The sequence below is a fragment of the Pongo pygmaeus genome, chromosome 11 (assembly GCF_028885625.2).
Source record: "Pongo pygmaeus isolate AG05252 chromosome 11, NHGRI_mPonPyg2-v2.0_pri, whole genome shotgun sequence".
In the NCBI taxonomy this organism is placed as follows: Eukaryota; Metazoa; Chordata; class Mammalia; order Primates; family Hominidae; genus Pongo; species Pongo pygmaeus.
This window is the reverse complement of record NC_072384.2, coordinates 91807622-91835072: the sequence shown is the minus strand read 5'-3', so window position 1 is coordinate 91835072 and position 27451 is coordinate 91807622. Positions and strand designations below refer to the sequence as shown.

The window sequence follows — 27451 nt, the reverse complement described above, 5'->3', positions numbered from 1 at the left end:
CCAATAAATGCCTTGCAGAGATGGGTATTTGAGAAAGTCTCTCCTCACCAACTCGAAGTTAGTTAAAACGAATCATCATGGTAGGTTCTTAAAAAGGCCACATTTTATTTTTCCTCTCTCAATCTCACTTCTTGAAAAAAACAATCATTTTTTTAAATGTGGTCATTCAAAAAGTTTCCATATATTACCTAACAGTCATAACAGCAGCATTACTTTTTTTAAATATCCCTGAAGTTCAATCTCTTTTAACTTATTTTGTATCCGCAACTACAAAAGTAATAAGAACTGAGCTATTATCAGAGTTAGTCCCATTCCTTTGCAAATGAGAAACTAATAATACAAACTTGGCTACAGTACCCTTTAAACTCTATGCCTCCCAGTAGGACACCCAGTGTTCTGCAACCCATCAGTCAATTCTAGGGCAAATGCAAACAATACTTTCCGTTACAATAACTTGTATCCAGGAAAAAGAAACAGGCACCCTGTTGCATCTGTAGCATAGCAGCCAGAGAAAAGTTTACCAGCTTTAGCCAATTGGAAGCTGTGGAGCTGGGCCAAGTTAGCATGTTTTTCTCCGCCTCTAGATGAAGTCATGATTGAAATATGACATTGAAAGGGAAGGGGAACAGGAAAGAAAGCTAAACCTGCAACAAAGTGTCCTGTGCCCAGAACGCGGTTAGGAAGTGTGTGCATACTTCTGAACCCTGAGTGGTTCTCAGTTCTGTAAACTTCTCCTCCCACTGGGTGGAGTAGGGCCTTTAAGAGCAGCTGGAATGCAGTTCCCCTGATCAGCGTAGCCAGTTGTTGCCTGTCTGAACCTCTGCCAGTCCTAGAGAGTGGTGCTCTTAGCTCCAACCAGCGGGCCTCATCCTACACCCTCACCACCGCAACTTCTCACCCGAGCAAGAAGCAGCTCCCAGAGAGAAAGAACGTTCCCACCTGCCTAGCCATGGGAGAGGACGCTGCACAGGCCGAAAAGTTCCAGCACCCTGGGTCTGACATGCGGCAGGAAAAGCCCTCGAGCCCCAGCCCGATGCCTTCCTCCACACCAAGCCCCAGCCTGAACCTGGGGAACACGGAGGAGGCCATCCGGGACAACTCACAGGTGAACGCCGTCACGGTGCTCACGCTCCTGGACAAGCTGGTGAACATGCTAGACGCCGTGCAGGAGAACCAGCACAAGATGGAGCAGCGACAGATCAGTTTGGAGGGCTCCGTGAAGGGCATCCAGAATGACCTCACCAAGCTCTCCAAATACCAGGCCTCCACCAGCAACACGGTGAGCAAGCTGCTGGAGAAGTCCCGCAAGGTCAGCGCCCACACGCGCGCGGTCAAAGAGCGCATGGACAGGCAGTGCGCACAGGTGAAGCGGCTGGAGAACAACCACGCCCAGCTCCTCCGACGCAACCATTTCAAAGTGCTCATCTTCCAGGTCAGTGTCCCCTATGCCTCCTTACAGGCGGGCTGGAACTCCTCATCATTCTTGATCTCACTCATCCTGGCTCTCACAGCCATTTTTACATTTGTCCTGCCTGTCAAGGATCACACATACAAGGCACTGTCCTCTGTCTGCCTGCAGCAAGCAAATATGAAATCTGCACACAGGGGTGGGAATTTCCCAGGTTACTGCAGACTAATCCAAAGAAGATGTCCGCGGGCTTAGTAGGCCCTGGGTCATTTGTCAGAGAGCACCTGGATGCACTCTGTACAGGTTGGGAAGATGTGCAGGTGCGTGCACCCTAGTCAAATTCATTTGTCTCTTTGCATTAGGAGCTTAGGGCTCTGGCTGCAGCTGTTAGCTGGACAATTAATTCAGTGGTTGTTCATTAACTCTTTGTGGAAATGAAGTGATCATGTGAGGTATTTTGTTGTTTTTTTAACCAAAAAGTCAAACTATCCCTTTATACAAAGGCTACCAACGTTTTGGGGATCAATCAAATAGAGGATTGATTCCATTAGAGTTAGCCTTGTTCTTTTAAGACATTTTTTGGGCAAAGCAATCTTGTGGAGTTCTTTTCTAGCAAATGCACTAGAAAAAGAGAGTACAAACACACTAAATATGCCTCTCCTTGTTCAGAGACACCACAACTGTTAAGTAAAATAAAAGGAGTGTTATCAGTTATAGTCACAAAGGCTAGTCTTAAATGTTTCTCCCTCAAACGGTTGCCTTAGAATAAAAAGGCCACTTAATTTTTTTAATGCATCAATGATGCAATTAATGTTAGCAAGAGGCTATCTGGGGACAGGGAGATTGCGTGGGGCTGTTGTTCCGCCAAGTGGTGGGCATTTGTGAATCCCAGCGCAGCCCTGCCTAATGCTGGAAGCCCTTCCGCCCAGTGGAATCCAGCCAGCACAGAGCCCAGGAAGCGATTGCCATCCTCGCTCCAGGGCTGTCTCGTTGTGACCATATGAATAGGAGAGGATTTCAAAGCCATGGAGGGGAGAGGCTATAACCAACAGTTTGATTGTGAAAGGCACACAGGGAAAGCCTTCATCTCCCAAGAGAGATTTAGAAATTGGAATTTAAACCGAGGGAGCCTTCTTTTTTAAAATGAATCTGCTCTGCCAAGTTAGAACCTAAGCCTTCCTACCCCCATAAAAGGAAAGACTCATCTCGCTGCTTTTTTGTCCTCCTCAAATTGCATTTGAGTATTGTAAAGGTTTAGGGAGCCTATGTCCTCCTCTACCTTGCAGGCTTTTGCAGCTGAAAACTTTTCAGCTTTTAATGCAAATGCAGTAGCTTTTCATGCACCAGATGAATTGAAAAGAGATACCGTAACTGGGCCTTTCTTAAGCCATATGAGATCCTTACTTTATTAGCCTAAGAGATATTAGAAATCTCAGCTCTCAAGGCATTTCTAAATTAAATACTGATCTCCAAACAAAACCAAACATGTACAGACCTGTTTAAGTCTGAGACACCAAAGGAAATTTTCCTGCTTCCAGTATGAATCAGGCAAATTATCTCTTGTCCCATCCCTCAGTCAAGGAGGAGGAAAAAAGTATTTATCTTGTAGAGGAAAGTCAACAATTTGTCAGGATTGGGTTTTGTTTTGTTTTGTCACGGATGTTCTGCAGATGTTGGGGAGAGGGATGGAGAGGATATACTAGTAGAAATTCAGGAGAATTATAAATCTGACATTAAAAAAAAACTGCTTGGGAACTTAAAGGCGTATGCTGTTGTGAGGGTCTGACATGGTCTCCTGTTTTGTCACATTGAATTGACAGGTGTGAAATTGCAGCCAGAAATGGTAGAAATTCTCCATATAGTGAGTAAAAGCTGAAATAGGGGTGCTGAAGACCAAACTGGAAGATAAGAATATCCACAGCAATGTGCTCGGACTCCATTCTGGGCCCTTTAGAAAACAATCCCCAAGGACACCTTTAAAGAGCATTTTAGGAGGAAGGAAACTAGAGGCAAGTGACCGGACCTTTCTTAAGCTGTGTAAGATCCTTTATTAGCCTAAAGGATATTAGAATTCTCAACTCTCAAGGCATCGCAAGATGATTGTTTTGTAAAAAACAGATGCAAGCACAGTCCCTCAGTGGACTCTCTCGTTCCTTCTAAAAGTAGCAGTTTCCCCAGAGTAGTAATTATGCCAATGGATAAAATAATAATTTGTATTAGAGAGTAGTCCAGTATAGTAGTTCAGAAGATAAATTTTGGAGTCACACAAACAGTAATTCAAATCCTAGTTCTACCACTTGCTAAATATGTGATATTGGACACAGTTTGTAGCTTCTCCAAACCTGTTTCCTTATCTATACACTGATGATATTAATAAGAGCAAAAAAATCAAGCACGTAATACACCCAGCATACATTGGTAAGCATCTTATCTGATTTATCCCAAATTTACAGATGAGGATGTTGAGATTCGAAAATGTTTATGGCTTGTCTGAAGCTAGTTAGTAAGCAAGTGGTGAAACCGGGATTCAAACTCATGTTTAATTGATTTCAAAGCATGTACTCTTGAACACTAATGCTTCTTGCCTCCTATCTCTCTCATAGAGTGAGGAATGAAAGAAATAACATTTAAAATAGTTAGCAGGGACTGGCATGGTATAAGTGCTCAATGAATAGATTACTGAGTGGATCTGAAATTCATTTGCTCAGAAAGAAGGCTACACTTTTGCTTGGTTAGAAATATGGTCCTTGGGTAAAAACTGACCTCACCTTGCCCAGGATCTTAAAACAGCTCCGCTACACACAGAGAACCATGTATTGTATAACTATCGCCGTGTTGAAATCAACATTATATCTCATCTCCATGAAAGCAAAGGTCTCTTCCCAAAAGATCTACTCAACGAACCCTCCAGTCACAGCATAATCTTCACAGTGGAGCATAAGGGGACTGTTTCCTAGACCTGTGGAGAATGTGGAGGGCAAATATGTACCAGGTGTTACTCAGTGTCTTTAGGTAATTTATCATTTTTAGCCCATCCGAACCCTGTGCCAGACTTCCCCTTATTAAATCTACTGTTTCTAGCTTAAGACAAAAAATTATGTAAAAATAAGAGAGTGAGAAAGGAAAATCTATCCCATGACCTGAGCATATTTGGTACGGTACTGTTGAGAAGAGTACATTTTCAGTTTGTGGAGTCCTGTCGAGCCCACCGAAATCTACAGGTCTGTTTTGGTTAGTAGTTGAAGATACTTACACATTTTTTTTTTTGAGACGGAGTCTCGCTCTGTTGCCCAGGCTGGAGTGCAATGGTGGAATCTCAGCTCACTACAACCTCCACCTCCTGGGTTCAAGCGATTCTCCTGCCTCAGCCTCCCAAGTAGCTGGGATTACAGGCCCCCGCCACCACGCCCAGCTCATTTTTGTATTTTTAACAGAGACGGGGTTTCGCCATGTTGGTCAGGCTGGTCTTGAACTCCTGACATCAGGTGATCCATCCGCCTCAGTCTCCCAAAGTGCTGGGATTACAGGCGTGAGCCACTATGCCTGGTCATAATTGTATTTTTTACATTCCAAACTTTGTCCTTAATTTGTCCTACTTAAAACATGTCATTATTTATTTAAGTCTGTACTGAGTGTTACAACATTGTTGTAGCTGTTAAGCATCTAATTTCTTAGCAATTACTTTAAATTATAACCAGTAGTGTCTAAAACTGAAGAAACATCTCTCTTTCAGCAATAAAATAAATTTTAAAATCCTAGTTAAATTCAGCAGTTTTCTCTTTTAAACTTTTTTGTAATAGCTTCAGATCAATATTTGAATTCAAAATACTGTGACATGACCCAGCATAAATAAAATAAGACTTATAGGCATTGCTGATCAAAAAGCAAATGCTAAAGAAAGACTGAGACTTTGCTTCTAAGCACAGCGATCATTTACTAAAAGAAAAAATAGAATTTGTACAGAAAATCAGTGACTCTACACTTATGAGGAAATTTTCTCTTTTGATTTAAGAGACTAGAATTTCACAGGTAACTGGCTTTGAGGATGCAGTAGCCTCTTACGTCCTCTTAAGGTTCTAGTAATGATTATTTGAAAAAGCAGTTGGGAGATGATTTCAAATCCAGGGAACAAAATGAGAGTACTCTTGGACAGCTTACACTTTCATCCACATAAAATTGGGAAATTGGGTGAAAAAAGTAGAAAGGTTAGCTATTTGCAGTGGATACATTTCTAGAGAATGGGGCCTATAAATGTGTTCAAATCTTCATCCTTTGGGTTCCTTTGATAAGGTCAGAATTTTAGAAAGACGCTAAAAGTATAACATCTTCAGACCATTTTTAAATTGATTTTTAAAAAGCCTGTACTTTATCCAAAGTCACTGCTTTGAAGACTGTTACATTAGTACAGACCTGGAAGAAATGAGGATATAGGTAATAAAAGACGCCTTTATATGACAACTCGCCACGTTTCTATCACGCTACAATGTTCCCATATGGGATATTAGTTTTGATGTGTTAACTTATCCAGTGCCCTTTTACTTTATGAGATAAACAAAATATTAGTTCTTATTGTTATTATTTACACTTATTGAATGTGAGCACTGCCCCAGGCACTTTAAGTGAATAACTGATTATTGTTGGTATTTTTTAGAAAGAATCATTGCATACTCTCATGTAAAAAAAACTAGACTCTTTCAGATGCAGCCCTTCCAAGTAAATGCTGCCCCTTCCACTGCTTTGTAATCTATATCTGTTTGAATTGAATGAATGAAAAATGTTCTCCAATGCAACTCAGGTCCTATAGTTTTGATTCTTACATAAAACAAAACACATTTGGTATCAGTACACTATGGAATCAACTCTGTAATTTGTTAATTCTTTTTGTGGGGTTTATGTTAACATCACAGAATCAAATGTGTTAGAGCTGGAAAGCACCTTAATAATCGTTCAGTTTAACTTCATTTTGTGTCAAAGAAACAGAGGCCCTGAAAAACAGTGACTAGCAAGGTTTCATTTTATTATTAATAATAGAGATTATAGAATTGAATTGCAAAATGAGTAAAAACAAACACTATAATCCCACCTTGGTAAAGTTCATGTTTACTGGGTTTTCTACATCAGCTTTTAAATAATTCAGTGTGATTTGGTTTTTTTGTTTGGTTTTGTTTTGTGTTTTTTATTTGTAACAAAGAACACCTAACCAGTGTGTCTTAAAGAATTGAACCCTTGATAACACTGAAAAATAATGAAACTTTTAAATCCTCCAGAATGTGAAAGACTGCTCAGGGATTATAACTAATGCATTTTATTCTTATGACTTGCTGATTCCACCGACAGCTGCCTTAGGGGTGCAGTTCTAATCAATGACTGTATCCACTTGGCAATCCATACCTCAGAAACACAAATCGGAGAAAACCATCAATGTGTAAAAGAGACCTATAAATCAGAATGTCAGGTGGGCACAGTTTCATTTTAATAACTAGTATTTAGAGATTATTGGATAAAACATTCCATGGACACAAATTTATGGACTTCATATCCCTCCAGGATGCTACCGCATCCCAGTGGGAATATGACATCCTTTGTTATTCTCTTCTACCAACAGGAATGATGAGTTAGTGACAGGAAAGCAAACTGTTGTTTTTTCTCTCCTTATTCAAGATTTTAAATGACTTACCATGATTTCCTTTCTAAGGAGAGTCATAGAGTCTTCTTTTCTGTTAAGGTGTGCATATCTAGGTATTTAGATATGTACACAGAAGATTTGATTTCATGAGCTTCAAACCAAGAAGTGTCCAGCATGTTAGCAAGTTTGTCTGTGTTGATACAAATAGGACTATTAGTTCACCAGGATCGATATGAGCAGCAAACAAGCTGAAGTACAAGGAGAAATGCTACTTTTTCAGTTATTTCCATTCATTTTTATGCTGTGAGCGTATCAGTCATATATGTTTGAAGTGTGCTGTTTTATTCCCCTTCCTTTGAAAAACTCCTAAGGGTTCTTGTGAAAGGTCAGAACTGGGAACACCTGCATCAGGGGAGCTGAGGACCTTTTTGAAAACAAAGGGTAAATAATCAGCTCTCCTGGGGGCCTCTACTGCGCAGAACTACCGAAGGAAGCAGTGCAGCCCGCAAGGGATTCCTGGTGCCATTTTCAGGAGCTACAAACCCTAAGTAGACCTATAAGTAACTAGGGCAGGGAACCAGTGACAGAATTGAGGATAGGTACTTGATCTTCTCTCTGGAAACCGTCATCAGTCTTGCAACCTGTAAGAGAAAGCAAATCAGAAACATTACAACAGGAGGCTGAAGGCAGAAGTGTCACCTTGCTTATGGGCATATGAAATAGCAAGTGTTTCCACAAAGTGTGTGGGGGAGCTTGAGCACAGGGCACATGTGCAGGTGAGATTAGGCACCTCAGGAGAGGGCAGTTATCCAGCATCCATTATCTGAAGTTTAGACTGAGTTTCCACCATCATAAGAGTTACTTCACTGTCAAACACCACTCACATGTTTTACTGTAGAATAGAAATTTTGAAAAGTATCAGTATTTCTCTGCTTCCAAACAAACATTATGGAAAGGTAAGAGCTACATGTGCTTGGACATTCACAGATTTTTGTGTGAAAAGAAAGGGCTTACCTTCAGAGTAGATGCCATCAGAAGCCACAAAATAAACACTGTTCAATATACAGAACACTAAATCCTGTTTGTGTAATTAAAATGACAGCAGAAGCATAGCAGTTAGCCAAGAAGACATATCTCACTTGTTTCCAGTTGCGTAAAGACACATCCAACTCATTCTGGATTATCTCTGTTCCTGCTGGGTTTATTTTTATAGCTGGCATCAAAAAAGGTCTCATATAATTTCCCTGGCATTTTACAAAAGAGTTCAATTGGGTTTCCTACATTCCCTCAATACCCATTCATATACACAGTGTGTATCTACCACAGATCATATATGATTCACCTTATAATAACTTTCCTCAAAGCTGTCCTCAAAAGATACATGATAAAAGCATCAAAAGAGTCTAAAACTCAACAGCAACTATGCTTTTGTAATAATAAAATGTATATTTAAGGAAAAACTATAATATTATTAGTTTAATTCCTTTAGAAGTTCAGTTAATATGCCTACCTTTTGTTGGGATTAAAGAAAGGGAAGTTACACAGCTTACTACCTTTGATTACCCTGAGAGATTATACTATACAAAATGTACCTCTTCTCTGGTAGCCAAGGATTATTTTTACAGTTTTCTGCCTGAATTTCTGCTTTCCTCACTGAGGACTTTTAATGACATTTCACTGATCTCTTGGTTTCTTCCTTTCCTGTAAGCAACTCCTGTCAAAACTTCTCAACCCTCTTGTCAAACCCCAGAAGTAATTTTGCTTCTAGACTAAGCATCCAAGCCTTAGCTATTTCAGTTGTCTAACCCTCTTTTAGTAACACCCATCCACTGCGAAGAAAATCCTTCCTTAAAAATGGAGATCATTGCCCCCATTGGGACTTAGGTTCTCTTGATTTCCCAATGGCACCAGCAGTCAGCAAACTTTCTTCTAGACACAGAGCTAAACTTGTTCTTTTATAGCCCTCAAGGCTGCCCAAAAGAGGGGCAATCTCCATTCCAGCCACTCTCAAGGCTTTCTTAGAAAGCCACCTCACCCAGCATGCACTCATTTAACAAGCAGCTGTTGAGCTCTAGGTGCTGGGACACAGCATGGACAAGAGACAAAAATCCCTGCCCTCATGGGGAGTACACTCCAGGGAACTAGAGGCAACCTCAACTTGAAACACAGGAAAGCAGTGCTTGTAAAAGGCCATGTTATAAATAACTTGTGGCAGTCCCATGCTCCTTTTATTTATTTTTTTACTCTGTCTTTTACTATGGCCTGGACACTTTCCATGACATTCAAACTGGCAGAGTGTGGAGAGAGTTTTGGGAAACACAATATATGATATCGTCACTCTAACAAGAATTCTATTTAATTGGACTTTTCTGCTTTTTGCCTTGACACAAGACATTATCCTTTGTTTCTAACCAATTTATGGAAAGGACTCTGTATAGTGTATAAAAGGGGAGACACGGGGTTGTATTTTTCAAGGAATATCATAATCCTACCATTCAGTTGTTAACAAGGAGAGGGTTTTTTTAAGTTTCTGTATAATATCTAAACTTTATTTAGTCTTTGTATCAAATATAAAGTGACACTCTTAAAGCATGTTTTCATCTTTTCAATCAAAATTACAAAACAAGAATGGAAGTTCTTGCCATTAACATAAACTTTGCATGACGTTTAAGTCCCAAGTAGACTTTAAAATCCACTAAATCCAGTTATTTTTCAAACTGAAAGTTTACTGAACAGCCTTAGATATAATCAGGCAATCCTGAGGCTCTGGTTGCAGGAGAGGTGGCAGGGGGGTCTGGAGCCTTGCCCCACTCTGGCATTCCAGCAGAACCCCTGGTGCCCCTGGGAGTGCAGTATGAAAGCTGCTAATCTAGGTCAAATCTCTTGTTCATATCTGGAAGAAACTGAGACCCAAGGAGATTTAAGTTATTTGCTGAAAGCTGTCCTGCTATTCAGTAGTACAGCAAAGACTGAGACTCAGGCCTCTGGCCACACATTCACTACTGTGCCATTTCTTTCAAAAAAGATGTGAAGACATCTTGCTGACTGGCTCTCCTTTTCCAGTATTCAAAGAAAAATATTTAAAAATCAAGAGTTCTTTAGCTGTGTAACCTGAGTCTGTCTGCATTCAAAACTCCCCAGTGAGCAATATTGTGACACCATCCCCCTTCCACTCTAGAGTTGAGTGTTCAGGTGCTGCTCCTTGAGAGCCAAGAGGAGCCAGCTTTGCCTGTGTGCCCGGCAGCTGGAGGAGAGTGCTGGCAACGGTGAAGGGGGCAGCTTTCTGTGCTTCTCTCCTCACTCTTCGCTGGAAGTGAGAGCCAAAGTATTCTTTCCCAAAGAAGCTCTGCGTAACACTAGAGAATTGATAAACTATGGCTGGCAGCATAATTTCCCCTCACTACTCTAAAAATAACACTAAGACCTCACCTCCCCTTATTAACTCCTTAAAGGATATTCTAAACCAGAAGGCTTCCTGAGTGCACCCCCAGGAAGCCTAGTCCTTGCTTCTCTCACTCTAAAATGATGTCCTCAGCAAAATTAGTGTGCACCTTTGAACAGATACTAAGGCTGGTCCTACCTTTACTTCTGACTCCTAGTTGGAGAGGGAACCCAGTCAAGGCTTTATGTGTGTCTGGTACTTGAAGACTTCTCCGTTCTCACCCTTGCCCGTCTTTTATCTGCCAACTTGATCTTCAGGCTCTTCTGCAGTGGGATTTTGGCAGGCCCAAGCCCTCTGACCTCAAAAGACGATAGGAGAGAGAGGGCCTCTGGGTTCACAGCACAGTAACGTTCTTTAGCTCCGTTATCTAGGCAGCTTCCTGGTCTATCTCAGTCACTGCCCACTTCCCTCTGCCTGTCGCTGATAGAGTTTCTGCCGGTTGTCCTCCTGATATTCCCAACAGGCTGCCCTTGGCCTTATCCAGCCTAAAGAGAATGACTTGACGAGTTTAGAATTAACTCTTCCTACTCTAGAAAACTCAAGCCACAAACATTTGTTTTTTATCATCACCATGTCCCCAAAACAGACACACATATTACAGCAGCTCAGGACTATTTGTGAAATATGTTATTAACATGAAACCTACATTGTCCGTCTTTTCAGGAGGAAAATGAGATCCCTGCCAGTGTGTTTGTGAAAGAGCCCGTTTCCGGCGCCGTGGAAGGGAAGGAGGAGCTTCCGGATGAAAACAAATCCCTGGAGGAAACCCTGCACACCGTGGACCTCTCGTCAGATGATGATTTGCCCCACGATGAGGAGGCCCTGGAAGACAGCGCCGAGGAAAAGGTGGAAGAAAGTAGGGCAGAGAAAATAAAAAGATCCAGCCTCAAGAAAGTGGATAGCCTCAAGAAAGCATTTTCTCGCCAGAACATCGAGAAAAAGATGAACAAGCTGGGGACAAAGATCGTATCTGTAGAGAGGAGAGAGAAGATTAAGAAATCTCTCACGTCAAATCACCAGAAAACATCCTCAGGAAAAAGCTCCCCCTTCAAGGTTTCTCCCCTCACTTTCGGGCGGAAGAAAGTCCGAGAGGGAGAAAGCCATGCAGAAAATGAGACCAAGTCAGAAGACCTGCCTAGCAGTGAGCAGATGCCAAATGACCAGGAAGAGGAGTCCTTTGCAGAGGGTCATTCCGAAGCGTCCCTCGCCAGCGCCCTGGTGGAGGGGGAAATTGCAGAGGAGGCTGCTGAGAAGGCGACCTCCAGGGGGAGTAACTCGGGAATGGACAGCAACATCGACTTGACTATTGTGGAAGATGAAGAGGAGGAGTCAGTGGCCCTAGAACAGGCACAGAAGGTGCGCTATGAGGGTGGCTATGCGCTAACATCCGAGGAGGCGGAGCGCTCCGATGAGGACCCTGTGCAGCCCGCCGTGCTCCAGGTGCACCAGACCTCCTGAACTTAGAGCCACTGTGCCATCCTGTGCTGTGCTCAAGCGGGCAGCCAGGGCTGAAGAACAAACTCCTGCACATCTCCAGCACGACCCACCCACTCCTGCGTTCCTGTCCAGGCAGTAATCATTGACCACATAGTCATAGTAAGACACACGAGACCAGGCTTTACCATGAAAGCGACCTGTCACGGACTCCACTTTTAATTTGCTCTTAGGTTCTATCTCTGTAGAATGTCTCCAAGATTGAAGAAGAAACTGAGCAGTTGAAAAATGCTAATCTATTTGACTTAGTCAGAAAAAAACAGAGGACAATTAAGATACTAGTCATGAAAAATGATTCATTCTTTTTTGTCATTCCATAAGCTTGCTGAATAGTGTACCAGTAATATATTGTATTTCCACCGTACTCTGTGAATCTAATTATTATTCTTTAAGTGTTGTTATGTAATATACATAAATATGTAAGCTAAACATGTAACTATATGTTTTAAGAAGAAAACATCTATGAAAGGTAAAAAGAGATGCTCGGTTGTTTACTTAATAGAAACCATTGTTTTATTTCAAATGAAAGAAAAATGAAGAGATTATAAAAGTCAGCTAATGAAGTAAGATACGTAGTAAAGTCAGGACTATTCAAAAAGTAAGAAAGAAAATTTGGAAAATGAGAAACAGGAAACAAAGAATGCCGAAAAGAATGAAAACAGAGAAAAAATGTATGTGCTTGAAAGTAAAATATTTACAATAGTAGCTTAACTATTTCGCTCTTTAAATAACAATACTAAAGAAGTTCATATATCCTGGAATAACATGTCATCTTCAAAATATTTTTATTTTCTAATGTTTTTAAATAATAAACATTTTATAGTGTTAAAGCTGTATTTTTCTTAATAAATAAAAGACATTACAAATATTTCTTTAAGGAAGTTCAAAAGGATGTTGTCTTCTTAACATTGGAATGAACATAAATCTTCAAAATACAATTAATATATACTGTTTTGTGGAAACTTAGCTCATACTGTTCTTTAATGCTCTTCAAATTTAAACTAACCCTTACATTCCATATGATGTGATGTAGGCTTATAAAATGCTAAAATCTATAGGTTTTGGAAGTGAAAGATTCTATTTTTTCTTTTTTGTACATAATGGGAATTTCATTCCAGATTGTATTTCATTTATATATTAATTTCACAGAATATTAATGTTTTTTAACTTCTTAAAGCATGCTAGTGTTTTATGTATATGTACACGTATATTCAGACAGGGTAATTTTAACTGCTGCCTAACATTGTACTAAAATATTGCTTTATCTGTTTTTAATTACAAAATGCTAATGATTTCTTAAATTATAGTTTAAAGACAATTGGCCCAGGGAGCAAATCCCCTGCCTTTAGTATGCACCACTATAAGTAACCTTACAAATAGAGTTAATCCAAGACAATATTAACAAACTATGCTTTGTCTTCAATAAAAGGGAAAGGATTAACAAATGTATTGATGGCACAACCTATTCAGCTATGTCCTCATTTTTGCAATAATATAACCTCAAATATTGGATTGTTGAACCAACAATGGCTGTGTTAAAGAAGATTAAATAAACCAAAAAATAAAAAGCATGTAACAATGTCAGTTTTTTTGGCAGAACAGTTTTAGAACAAGCAGAAAGAATTGATTTTTAAACTCTCCTCCAAACGTAGCAGTAATGTTGATTGTTTCGGTCTTGATTTCCCCTATTAACTCTGCTTCCCTCAACCAATCTCATTTAGAAATCTAAGTCTAACTCTTCAAGTTTAACGTTTTTGACATCACCTTGCCAGCCCTGGAGAGTATCTGAATTTATTGCAGCAGCTTGATGAGTTTGATAGTTACATCTGCATTTTTCTTGTATTGTATCAGAACTTCTAATACCTTAAATAGTCCTGCAAACATGAATGTACTGACCTGTAAATTCAGTTTATTCGCAGAGATAATCCTTTGTCTTCTGCAGTGCCATAGAGTTGGTAGAAGACTTCATTTTACTCTGGGCCCAAAGCAAGCCTGTTTAACCTTTACGGAGTTGTTGTTACTTCTTGCAGCTGAGAAGTTGGGGGACCCAGACCTAATGTAATGTTTACATTTCCTTTTCAAAATGTGTTTTTCATTTGTTCCTATAAACTAGCTGTATGTCAGCTGAAAACTGCACTTGAGCATTTTTTTAAAGTTTCACTGGAAATCACATTTATTCTATGTTCCACATTTGAAGCATTAAAATCCTAAGAAATAAAACAGAGAATAAGGCCAGATAATTGTTGAAAATCACACACTGTAGGGATTAGAGAGAAAAACAGTTGTAGAAATTGAAGCAATTTATTCTGTATTATTCTTGAGTTATTTGTAAACTGGTGAGGCAGCAATGTCCCCAAATTAGATATGTCTTCTCCCCACCCATCCAACAACCCATTCCTAACTTTCTATGCCTGGAGCTCAAGAACTGGATTAGTTTTCCCCAAAGATCGGTTATACATTAATAAGGACTGAGATCCATATCTTACAAATATAATTCAGGAGTAAGAAGCATCTGTTACATGGGTCACAAATCTCACAGAAATATAGCAAAAAAGAAGTCATTTTTCTGTAAGATTTCTTTTAAAAGTAAATAGATATGTATTTCAACAGGAATATTTTCTTCTTTCTGCTTAGGAATCCAGTATGTGGCTGAATTACTGGTTCTTTTTATATGTGAAAACAAAAGACCCTCACTAAGAGTAGTTCTGTACAAAACAAGGACTTCTGATATTCATTGTCTGTTTCTGCTTTTAGCAGTGCTCACCCAGAAGAGCAAACTTTGACACTCATGCGATTAAGCCCACTGTTAGGAAACCTCAACATAGCCCAACTGCCAATATAAGTAAAGGTTATAATGAAAGTCATTTCCTACATTAAGACACTAATGCCCAAGTCCAGTTAATTCCTGCTCAAAAGTTTGTTTACTGCCCTGGAGCCCAAATCTAAGTGATTTTATATTGAAGATTGGGAGTATGAAGAATTGAGGTACAGGCAGCAATCATTATTAACAGTTCCATAGCAACCACAAGTCTTTTCCTAAAAACCAAGACTCAAGCACTGCAAAACAAGTTTCAGATGAAATTGGCATTGTGACCTTTGTATTCTGCTTGATCTGGGTGTCTAGATAAAGACTTCTGTAGCCAGGAACTCTTTCCTAAAGGGAACAGGCAGTAACTTGCATTATTAAAGATATTTTCTTATTTTTGTTTTAACCATTACATTATCCTGCAGTATTTGAAACTCTAAGATTATTTTTAACTCTCCACATAAACTGCCCTAGTTAAGAAGTCACACCTTTAAACTAAGCAGCCTGATTTTCATACATATATACACTTTTCACTGTAAAAAGCAATTTATTAAATATTTATTGAGCAAAGCAATCTTTAGTTCCTCCTATTTGCTAAAATTTTTAGCACCAAAGCAGTGAGACCCAAGAAAGAGGGAGGAAACCAATATTTTTGACAACCTACTTTATACCAGCTGAGCGCTCCAATGCCAGCAATACTGTGTACCTATCACATGTTAGATACAAACATTATCTCATTTAATCATATAAAATCCTATTTGGAAGGTATGATTTTTACCTCTATTTTAAGAGTAGAGAATTTTGAAGTTTACTGAATCCAACTACTAAGATGGAATGGAGAAAGGACTCCTGAGTTCTTAACTACTCTAAGGTCTCACCCTTCATGTTATAATTTAACTACTTTTCTATTAAGGGTCACAGAATCGAATGATTAGTCCAGTTCAAATAACTAGTGTCAAGGCCAGTGTTCAATTTCAATCTGATATCCATGCTACTGCCAAAACAGACACTTAATTATCCTACAACTCTGCTTAATTATAAGTCAGTTTATAAGCTCTCAAATGGTATAATATTAACTTCATTTTACCACTCCTTATACAGCATCACTTACACTGCACTTTGTAAATGATTTTGATGATTGTCATTCCAGTGCTAAAAAAAAAATTAAAAAAAAACTCACTGTTCTTGGAGAGCCACAGAGAGACTATTATTCAGGTATGCTGAGGCCACAGAGGGGCTCCTTAGCTCCTTGGCCTCATCCATTGTCAGTAGCTGCGGGGTTCACTTTGGGGAAGGGTATAATAAGAGCAAGCTGTCAACAGAGAGAGATACTAGAATCAGCTCATTCAAAAATGGTTCATGAAGTCTGCCTCAAACTCTTTAAGCTAAAGGAGTTATATCCCTGTGTCATAGGAGAGAACTTGCTATATTCTCCTTGGACACTTCCTCTCATAAGCTGAAAAAAGGAACAAATGGCAAATCAGCATGCGGCCAGGGGTGGGGGATTGTGGAGGTTCAGGAAGTAGGGTGAATCATGAGGATACAGAGACCTAGCCTATGAATATAATTCCTGCAAAATTATCCAGCTGTGTTCTCAGAAAAACACAGGAGCTAAGTCAAACAAATGCTGGTGTCTCCATCTCTGTGTGCAATCAAAGAAAGCCCTCTAGGCCAGCCCTCTTTCATCAAGATGTATACTGCAGGCAGCTACTTCCTCCAAAGGCTTTGGCAGGGGTCACAAAATCAAATGCCTGAAAGCTCAGACATGAGTAAACTGGCTCAAGGAGATGGTGGTAATTGTGGCAAAGCTATTACACATGCGCCATGTCCTGCCCAACGGGTCACCCTTATAATCCACCTGTGCAGAGGCAGTGCTTCTTTCTAATTCCCACACAGGGAAGGTATGTTCTAGGAGCCACCTGCGTATGGTAAACTGGCAATCACTACCCAGTTCCACTTGCTGTGTGAGAAATGGGGTCCAATGACTTCCCGGTCCAAAACATAGGCCTCTTTTAAGAAGAGCCAAAATTTAGATTTCTTTTTACATGAAAATCTCCTGGCTTTTAGTTTTTGGCAACTGATTCAAATCATTTTAAACGTTATGCAAGCCAAACGTAAATGCCTGCTGGCTGGATGTGGCCCAGGCATAGACCATCCATTTCGGACTCCTGGTCTACAGAGATGAAGGCTCTTGGATGCTTCTTCCCCTCCTGGAGGCATAAACACAATAAGAGAAAGTTAGTGACAGGATTGGATTTTCCTTAGGGAAAAACACAGAAGCCTTCTTAGGGGGATATAAAATGCAAAAACACCCTTGCCGGTACTTACAAGAAGTTTCCCTCTTGCCACTTCCCGAATTTATGAAAAGATTGCTGTTAATGCTGTGTAAGGAGAAGTAGTCAATCACATTGGAGGGTGGTTGTACGGTCTCTAACGGAAAAGCACCACCCCTTGTTATGAACATTGCTAGCCACCTGCACAGCCCCTGGGTGTCAAAGGGATTGATGTTCTTGGTAAGCTGAGCATATGAAGTTACCATCCCATTTCTGTGTTCCAGTTGAAAAATACCTACTCTTGTCAATAACCTGAGGCCCTATAGATGACAAAAAGCAAGGCTGTATTCTGCTCTGTCATATATCATCACAAAATTGCCGGCCAACACTCTGGTTCTTCTTCAACTCTTTGTTGTTGGTAATGACGTACAAAAGAGAAAGGACACAGCTCAATTTCTTTGGATGCTAAATTGAGCCTTCAGAGCTCAGAGTTGGGAAAAAAAAAAAAAAACTGATACAGATTTAGCACAAGGGTCAAGATGTCCTCTGTTAAGGAGAAACTTTTTATGTTGGCAACCACTCGAAGATCTAAGGAAGCACGAGGATTAGCTGTGTTCTCTTAGGCCCACTGCATGTTAATTGTGTCTATGACCCTAACGGCATGCAGGGAAAGGCAGCATATTCCAGTGAATGTGCCCGTATTTGAAAAGTCAAATTTCCTGGGGACTTTAAATCAATAATTTTACATACCTACATAATAAAAGGAAGGCCTCCCTGCCAGGATGGATGGAGAAAAGCAGTTTCTTAGCTTGTGAAATTGCCCCTGAAATCAACCAGAGAAAGGGAAACTGATGCCCATTGGCTGTAATTTCACTACAATCTTTAGTGTTTTCTTTTTTCTTTCTGCCATCACTCTTTTTATTATGAGACTAAAATGTCCTTCCCAACTATCTCATAGCTAGACTTTTAAATGATTAAATAAAAGAAGTTGGCCTAAATTTTCCAGTAACTGCAGGGTATTTTTATCTTCAAAAAACATTTTCCCAATACAGATATCCATTTTGTTTTATTAACATTTATTACATTTATTGGGCAGCTATATGTGCCAGGCCCTGTGCTGGGTATGTAGATAAAATAGAGGAATAAGAATAGTGTTTGCCATCTATAAATTCCCCATCTTTGAGGAAGGTGAAAGTGCTGAGAATCCTGTATATAGAGAATTTAAACTTATAGTAGCAAAGCAATAGGAAACAATTAATTTGTAAAACAGTCACCCAAGATGGTTAAATGGAGATACTGTAGCTTAGCTTTGTAAGTTATTGTCTTAGTCCTTTCAAGCTGCTATAATAAAAATACTATAAACTGGATGGATTATAAACAACAGAAATGTATTTCTCACAATTCTGGAGACTGGGAATTCCAAGATCAAGGCACCAGCAGATTCAGTGTCTGGTGACAGCACCAATTTCTGGATCAAAGAGGGTACTTTCTCACTGCATCTTCACATGGTAGAAAGGACAAGGCAGCTCTCTAGGGCATCTTTTATAAAGGCACGAATCCTGTTTAGGAGGACTGAGCCCCCATGATCTAATCACCTCTCAAAGACCACCCATCCTAATACCATCATACTGGGGATTTGTTGTCAACAAATGGATTTGGCAGGGAGTAGGGGAGGACGTAAACGTTCAGACCATAGCAGATACCATAAATGTCCAGGATAGAGCTGCCAGGAAGCTAAGCTGTGACTTAGCTGTGGAAGCTAAGTTGTTTGGATTTAATGATACAGTCACACAGGAATAGGAGTTTCTGCCTCTAAAGCAGGAAACAAAATGGTGGAAGAGAAGCCCTGAGTGGAAGGAACCTGATAAAGTCTTTAAAATGAAACATTGACAACAAGCACATTCATTCGTTTTAATTGACAAATAAGTGTTGAAGCAGACAGTATGCCAAGACCTGTGAGAGGGGCTGGGTTTACTGGGAAAAGCAAACAGACATGCCTTTTCCATCCTATAGTCCTAATGTCCCTCAATAAACTGCTTGCTTAATCACTCTCTTGATGAAAGTTTTCAAATTGGTTTGCTTTTTGGTTTTAAGGAAATTTTCTCTCATGAAGTCACATTGCTAATTTATAATGTTATAGGACGAGGTAGGAATGTATAAATGAAAACATAAAATGGAAATCAATAAGAAAATATGGCTCCCTTTAGGTATAGTAACTTTATATCCAACTTTGAAAGAGGGCATATTGTCCTTACAATAACAACTCATCCTTAGTTTTTTTAATTATATTTATTAAGGTTTTTTATTTATTTTAAAAAATATTAAGTAGGGAAAAAATGACCCACAATCTCACTGTCCAGATAATTCCTACTGTAAGTATTTATTTTCTTACATTAAAATATTATGGAAAACTAATAGTAGTTTTCTTTCTTCTTTTTCTTTTTTTTTTTTTTTTTTTTTTTTGAGACAGAGTTTTGCTCTTATTGCCCAGGCTGGAGTGCAATGGCGCAATCTCAGCTCACTGCAACATCCAAAAAAATAGATTTACATTACTAGTCGTAACTTGTGACTTCTGAAGCTTCCACAACCTCTGGGTTCAAGTGATTCTCCTGCCTCAGCCTCCTGGGTAGCTGGGATTACAGGCATGCCCACCACACCCGGCTAATTTTGTATTTTTAGTAGAGACCAGGTTTCTCCATATTGGTCAGGCTGGTCTTGAACTGCTTACCTCAGGTGATCTGCCTGCCTCAGCCTCCCAAAGTGTAATAGTAGTTTTCTACTGTTGTGTAACAAATTACCACAAATGTAGTGACATTAAACAGCACTCATTTTTTAGCCCACAGTTTGGCAGGACAGAAATCCAGTGTGGGAAATAAGAAATAACTGGAAAATAATAAATTTCCCAATCTGAGTTCTCTGCTCAGAGTAGCTAAAGGCTGAAATCAAGGTGTCAGTTGGACTGAGTTCTTGTCTGGAGGATCTGGGAAAATTCACTTCCAAGCTCATTCTTGTTGGCAGAATTCAGTTCCCAGCAGTAATAGGAATGGGTCGCCATTGCCTCGCTGGCTGTCAGCTGGAGACTGCTCTCAACTCCTAGAGGCTGCCCATATTCCCCACCATGTAGTGCCCTCCATCTTCAAACAAGCAATGGCAAGTCCAGTCCATCTCATGCTTCAAATGTCTGACTTCCTCATCATCTGCTTCTACCAGCTAGAGAAAACTCTCTGCCATTAAAGGGCTCCTGTGATTGGGTCAGGCCCACTTGGATCATCCCTCTTAAAGTAAATGGTGCCACACAACATCATTAAATCACAAGAGTAAAACCCATCATAGTCACAGACCTGGGGATTACACAGGGCATGTCCACTGAGGAGGTAGGAAATCTTGGGAGCCATTTGAGAATTTTGCCTACTACATAAAGAAACATAGTAAGGAAACTGAAATACAGCAAAAAGGTATTAAACAGGATATAAACAAGCTACTCCTATCCCACTTCTCCCAACCCCACACCACAGTGATAACCATGGTCAACAGTTTTCTTACACATCTTTCCAGGAAAATATATATATATATATATATATATATAAAATGCAAATGTGTCTCTGTATCTCCTCTTTGAATTTAAATAAAAGGAATCAAATTGCTTTTCTCTTTTAATCTTGCTTGGAGCTCCTTCCTTAGTGACAAATGTGGATCAGCATTATTCATTACACATAAGAGTAGCTTTTTATTTCTTTAATAGTTACATAAGAATAAGCAAAGAGATCAGCAATGAATCATCCCTAAAACAGAGACACATTATTTATTATTTCCCTTTTTAATTTATGGACAGAGTTTGCATCAGACCCATTGTTCTACCTGAAACACCTCCTTCTCTTGGAACTGATGAGTCCTCCAAGAGTCTCTATTTTGGAATAGAGTCAACTAATTTTCTGCTAAGGCAAATTTAAATAACAACTTCTGAAGGAAGTGATCCTTTACACACAAAAGGCTTTTAACAGTATGTCCTTACCCGTGAAGAAATGGCACCATAAAGAAGAAGATAAAGAATAAGAAAAAGAAAATGGAAGAGCAGAAGGGATTAGATTAAAGTTAAAACTGAAGTCTGGAGTTCATCTATGCTTCAGAGCAGGAAGAAAGTTCTACCCTCTGAACATTACCACATCTTTTCTCCCCAGCAACACCAAAGAAATAAGAAGTATTACTTTTTCCATAAAAGATGTATTTCTTTCTAATTATTGTCATTCTAATATTCTTAAACTACAATGTTTGATCTACGACTTTAGAATACCAATTTTTCGTATCTATTTCTTCTAAGCACAAAAAGATAGACTTCCACTACCTTTCATTGTTCTTTGAATGGGACTAGACACTAAAAAATAGATTTACATCGCTAGTCATAACTTGTGACTCCTGAAGCGTCCACAAAACTCATATATTCTATTTTTTTCTACTGAAGTGACAAGTTACTCTGCTTTCATCAATTTAAATGAAAACACAGTAAGCAATAATAATGGCCCCATTTCCGTGAGCTGTTTCTCTGTGTGAAGAGTCCATGAGCTGAAAGTTTCTCTTCAGAGATCAGTCCACTGTTCTGAAATGGAGATGAACTGTTATATATAATGCTAATGCATATGAATTTATGTTAGTTCTTGAAGAATGTGGTAATTTGCTCTCAAAATCTTAAACTTCCTCACTTCTGCTGCAGAGAGACCCTAAAAGCACATCTCTGAAGATTACCTACCGGGACATCAAGGAGAGCACTTAGTAGTAACTGGGCAGCAATTTAAGAACAAACCTCAAGATTGTATGAGGCAATTGTTAGTGATGAAGCAAAACAAAGAAGCTGAGAGGAGATCCAGTACCATCCTTTGATCCAGGTAAGCAGGAACCCTGACCTGGGCCTGCACCTCAGGGAGCACCATGCCTTAAAGCACCTCCCAAGAAATGTTCTAAGTCCCCATCTGGTGCCTGGGACCAGCCCCTCTGCTATTTGGTCAGGAAGTCTCAGACTAGATCAGGACCTATGTCTCCATTTCTCCTCTACAGAGCACTCACTAAGCCTCTACCCAGGCCAGCTGTGGTAGTTCATGCCTATAATCCCAGCACTTCAGGAGACTAAAGCAGGAGGATCACTTGAGGCCAGGAGTTCGAGACCAGACTGGAAAACATAGCAAGGTCCCCTCTCTACAAAAAATTAAAAAATTAGCTGGGTATGGTGGCATGTGCCTGTAGTCCTAGCTTCTCAGGGCTGAGTCAGGACGATTGTTTAAGCCCAAGAGTTCGAGACTATAGTGAGCTATGTTTATGCCACTGCATTCCAGCCTGGATGACAAAGACCCTGTCACTTAAAAAAAAAATTAAATTATTCTCTGCCTCATGCATGAGGTAAACCAAATTCCCCAAAGAACCTCTAGGAGGAAAGCACTGCTGTCCAGGATAATAGTTTTTATATGAGACCGTGAAAGATTGGATAAAATTGGGCCTCTGGAATGGTGCTGACATGCTGTCTTAGGGTGACAGTGACGCTGACTTTGGAAGGACACAGAACAATTCAGGACTCTGCCGATCCCTGGGCTTGAGCCACACATGTGAGCTGGTATAATAGCTCTTTAGGCTGCTGTGCCAGCTCCAGTGTATGGAGGAACCAGGATGGCACAAGTTATCCTCTACCTAGAGCTGTCATTCTACTTCCTCCACAGGCTCTACACCATGGGTCAGGCTTTGGGGTGGCCTTGCCCATCTGCACCAAGAGCTTTCAAGATCTTTGCTCTCCTTTACCCTGTGACTCTTCAGATCCATTTTCTCTCTTGCCTTACATCATGTGTTGATGTTGTACTGTGCCAGGCTGGTCTTGAGCCATGCTAGACAAGGGATGGACATTTCTTATGCAAATGGGACCACTCTTCTTATCCTCTGTAGGTCCCTCACTTATTTTCCCCACTGGTAGAAGTGGTGGAAGGCAAACGTACAGCCAGCACTAAAAGAGATCACATTGTAGGAATACAGTGGCCACTGCCTAAAGCATTCAGGAGAAGACATACTGGAAAATACAGTATTCTAAGTTTACATGCTGTAAAATTCTATACAGTAAATTTTACATGGCCAGAAAACAATTTATCATTCACATTTTTCTGCATATGCTGGATAAGATTTGCATTTGTGGTCATCATCAACAAAGCGCAGTAATAGCCTTTGATACAGTCATGAGAAACCAGTTGTCATGGGTGACATGATGAATGATGCAGCCTCATGAGTAATGATGCAACTAGCATTAAATAAATGGTATTAGAGAACTGCAGAGGCAAGAAGGTCTATACTGTTTCAGTACAAACAGAACCTAAAGAGCCATTGCATTGTGAATAATAACAGCATTTCTACCTGTTTCTCACATGGTGGAAGATATGAAATTAGCCAGGAACCACACATTTGACAATAAAGAACCAGAAGATACAATGCCAATCTACCGGCTGATATGAGGAATCATTACAAGCAATGATTGGACAATAAACGAGTGTGTAAGTAGCTCCACTTTACCCATTTTCTGAAGAATAAACTTTGTAACACTTTTTAAATCAAATTGTTTATACAGACAGAGGACCCACAAAAAATATTTACCTGAGGCCCTACACATTTTTGGGATGACCCTGAGGAAAACTCTTGGGGAAAGGAAGCAGCTAACCTTCCAACATACAGTTTCATCCTTTCTCAATATAGATTTCATATTACATGGTCTGGGAATCTTTATGACTTAATGCAACAAATATTTTACATATGCAACGAAATAATTACCACTCTGTGATACAAAGACCCTCTGACACAGTCGGGACTTTTGCACTTTTTTTTTTTTTTTTGGTAGCTGTTGTTCTGTTGCATTTTTTCCTGCTTGAATAGGGTTCTCAAGTGTTCAGATGCGGCTTGCTTACTTACTTAGTCAATCAACTCCAGTAAAAGAGTTCTTTCTAGATTGACCTTCAACACCCAGAGTATTTTTAGATGACATCACTGTCATTAATTGGTAAAAACTCAGAGAATGTAAAGTAATTTTCAGGTTAGCCTTAAATATTTTAATTATAGAAGAAAACCTGCTCTAAAAACATATAAATGCATGTTAATAACATATACAGGTTATTGCTGAAATATCTCTTGGATCTTTTCCTTTTTTATGAACATGGATAATTAAGGATTAACTATATTTTAAGGATTCCATTTTACCAATGGTCTGTTTTTCCCACAGTCGTATCTACAAAAATAATTACTTATTCACAAGTGATTAATCTGCCTTGATGACTTAAACTATTAGTCTAATCATGCAATTACTAGCCAAACAACTAAGAGAGGCTAATAACGAACTTCTAGTTTCAGTTCTAGTTCAAGGAATCTTGGCTTATTTCTAGAGGTAGGCAAGAAATAATTAGAAAGAGAAGAAGACTGAATTTTAAACCAACATATTAAACCAACTTAAAGCGGTGACATAGCCAATTTATAAGCATATGAAAATATCCTTGTGTCCTTCCTCTTTTTTTTTGTTTTTGTTTTTGTTTTGTTTTTTTTGAGACGGAGTCTCGCTCTGTCTCTCAGGCTGGACTGCGGTGGCGCCATCCTGGCTCACTGCAAGCTCCACCTCCCGGGTTCACGCCATTCTCCTGCCTCAGTCTCCCGAGTAGCTGGGACTACAGGCGCCCGCCACCGAGCCCGGCTAATTTTTTTTTGTATTTTTTAGTGGAGACGGGGTTTCACCGTGTTAGCCAGGATGGTCTCGATCTCCTGACCTCGTGATCCGCCCGCCTCAGCCTCGCAAAGGCTGAGTCCGTCCTCTTATCCACTGATTTTTTTTCTCCTTGCCAGATTCTAATTGTAGAAACTACTACTAGAGATGCTTAAGCTAATCAAGGTCAAAATTTTAACTCCCACAGGATTTTAAAATTTCAAATACCATTGAATTTCTTTTCAATAAGTCTTACAAATACATGTTAGAGAACAAAACATTCCAATAACATAGTATATTGAAATATAAAATCTGAAGTTAATTTTTGTATTTCCAGTTACTGCTTGGTAAGAAAGCTTAAAGAAAAGCATACTGTCAGTGCCACCATTCTTGTTTTTAAAAATTCGACATATGTTTCCATTTCGATAAAGACAGTTATAAAATGCATTATGGTCCTGGGAAAGAGAATAGAACAATTCAGATTTTCTGATGTATTTTTCTTTTAACTCACCAAGTATTGCTTTCCTCCTATCAAAGAGGGATAGGAAGTACCTAACTTTGAGAGACGCCTCTTCTGTGATCTAACCCTTTAAAGTGGGATAACAGTCCTGTGGCAGGCAGGGAAAGGATATTTATTGAACAAGGACATTAGCAACTAGAATAGTTACCTCTACTTTCTCAGTAATAAATGGCAAATTCCAAGCCTTAAGCCTTTTTGTTTGGAAATTCAACAACAATAACAAAATGAGTTCATCTTTCCTTAAGATCCAGTGGACTTTTTGAAACAGAATCCCGGGAAAATAATCTTAGGTTGTGAAATTCTGTGAATTTTACAAATAAACCATAAATTATATAAAATTAAAAGCAATTTCCTGGCTTTTCAGCACTGACCTTCTAATGGATGCATCCCAGTCACAGATCAAATGGCAAAAACTTTACATCCTACAAATCCAGCAAAAATCACTTGTAAACATGAAGACATTGGACCCACATGAATATCAAATGTCTAAATAGAAAACAGCAAGAACCTGCTTGCTTTAGGAATGTTTTAGGATAGAAGATGTTGATTATAAGTAAGCAATAACATGGTAGAAACAAAAAGCCAATTTTTTTAGAGCAAAATATAGTATTGAGAATCAGTAACATCCAATTCAGTGCATCAGTCAACTTGTTTGGACATTATGTTTGATACAAAGCACAGTTGTGAAGTGGGTGAAGGATTCCAACTCTTCCACTGTGCAATCATGTATCCTTGCCCCACCCAACAGAAATAATAATGCCTTTCAAATACTTCCATTCCCTGTATCCTTTGCCATCACCTCTCTGTTCTGCTTTTCTAAGCAGCAGGGTCAACCTGGCATTTCCTGAAGGACTGCACCTGTCAGCTGGAATCACCGTTCTTCCAATTGCTGAATCAGCCCACCCTCATACCACTAGCTGGTAGTGATACAAGGAGACCTTCAAATTCTGCGAATTTTGTGTCCGGATTAGAACAGGCTGTAGGCCAATTTCTTTAAAACCAGAACAGATTTTCAGACATTTATACAATCACATTTCTAATTACAGAGGGCCCAGAAAATACATATCATTTCAGACTTGAATGGACTATTTGATTCCAAGCAAAAATCTTTTATTTTGTCACCCAGATGACTACCATATACTAAGGCCATCATAATTATTCCTATTGTGGCAGAACATTGTTCTAACTTGAAAAGCCAAGCTTTTAAGAGGAGTTCTGTAAATAGAGTTGAACACTAGACAAACTAACAAAATGAGAAAGAGGCAAGTAGGAATCAGTCATAGGGTTCAAATTTTCAACCTTTGTGACTTTGATCCTTTGCCAACCATGATTTTTCCACATAAGCTGATGGATAAAGGCTACACAGAGAACATTGCTGAACTGAAAGAACTTTTCTTATTGAAGAAAAGACTTCAGAAATTCAGAGAGAATAGTCTATTATTTTTCAAGAGAATTCTAGTTAACAATGATATTATGTTATTGAATCCATTAAGAAAGATATATGAGCAAACTCACTCTCTTAGTTCTGGGCACACTAGAATCAGAGCCTCAGACGGTAGTTCTGGTGCATAAGGTTTAGTGAAGCCGTGCTCTTCAGAGAAAGCCAGCAGAGTGGGGTGCAAAGCGGGAGAGGAGAGACGAAAGAGCTCAGCAAGGATGTGGTCCTGTACAAAGGCCAGTCTTGACCTGATCCATGGGATCACACCACAAAATTAATTATGGCCCTCTCCTTCGATGTAAGGGGGCCATTTGTAGCCCTACATTCATCAGTCATTGGCTGCCTTTAGTTGGGGCGAGGAACATGACCTCCTGAGAGATGCTGCTGCCATTCGCAATTCTCTAAAAAAAAGGGGCAGCTGTGGGTCATTAGAAGTCTACACTCACAGCAATTGGAGAAGGGAGTGACGGGCCGGGTAAGGGATCCAGGCAGGGCACCACAGCATCTACTACACTTGCTAATTGCAGATCACTCAGCAATTAGAAAACCACCTGGGCTCTGTAAAATGTTAGACAGACTGGAAAGGGTCACCTCTGGCATCAACAGGTGAAGTCATTGGGATGAAATGGCTGGCAATCTTACCCGGGTGCCCTTAATTGTATTATACTCCATGCTTTGTGCTTCCTTGGCTTGTTAACAATCTACAGCCTCTGACATAATGTATCCTTAACCTATT

General features: G+C 39.7%; 1 protein-coding gene across 1 annotated transcript; it reads left to right on the top strand.

The window, feature by feature from the left end:
* The first annotated feature begins 592 nt into the window (after nt 1–592).
* On the top strand, nt 593–13538 carry CAVIN2 (caveolae associated protein 2). The gene is made up of 2 exons (XM_054478815.2): nt 593–1432; nt 11140–13538. Exons 1-2 carry the CDS (start codon nt 950–952, stop codon nt 11932–11934), a joined length of 1278 nt encoding a protein of 425 aa, XP_054334790.1. The 5' UTR covers nt 593–949; the 3' UTR covers nt 11935–13538.
* Nucleotides 13539–27451: the final 13913 nt, after the last annotated feature.

What these genes read in the sequence shown, in the direction of transcription:
- CAVIN2 (XM_054478815.2), top strand. Translation starts at nt 950, where the DNA reads ATGGGAGAGGACGCTGCACAGGCCGAAAAGTTCCAGCACCCTGGGTCT. An exon ending in TCAAAGTGCTCATCTTCCAG is followed by an intron (nt 1,433 to 11,139) that starts GTCAGTGTCCCC and finishes CCGTCTTTTCAG; the next exon opens with GAGGAAAATGAGATCCCTGC.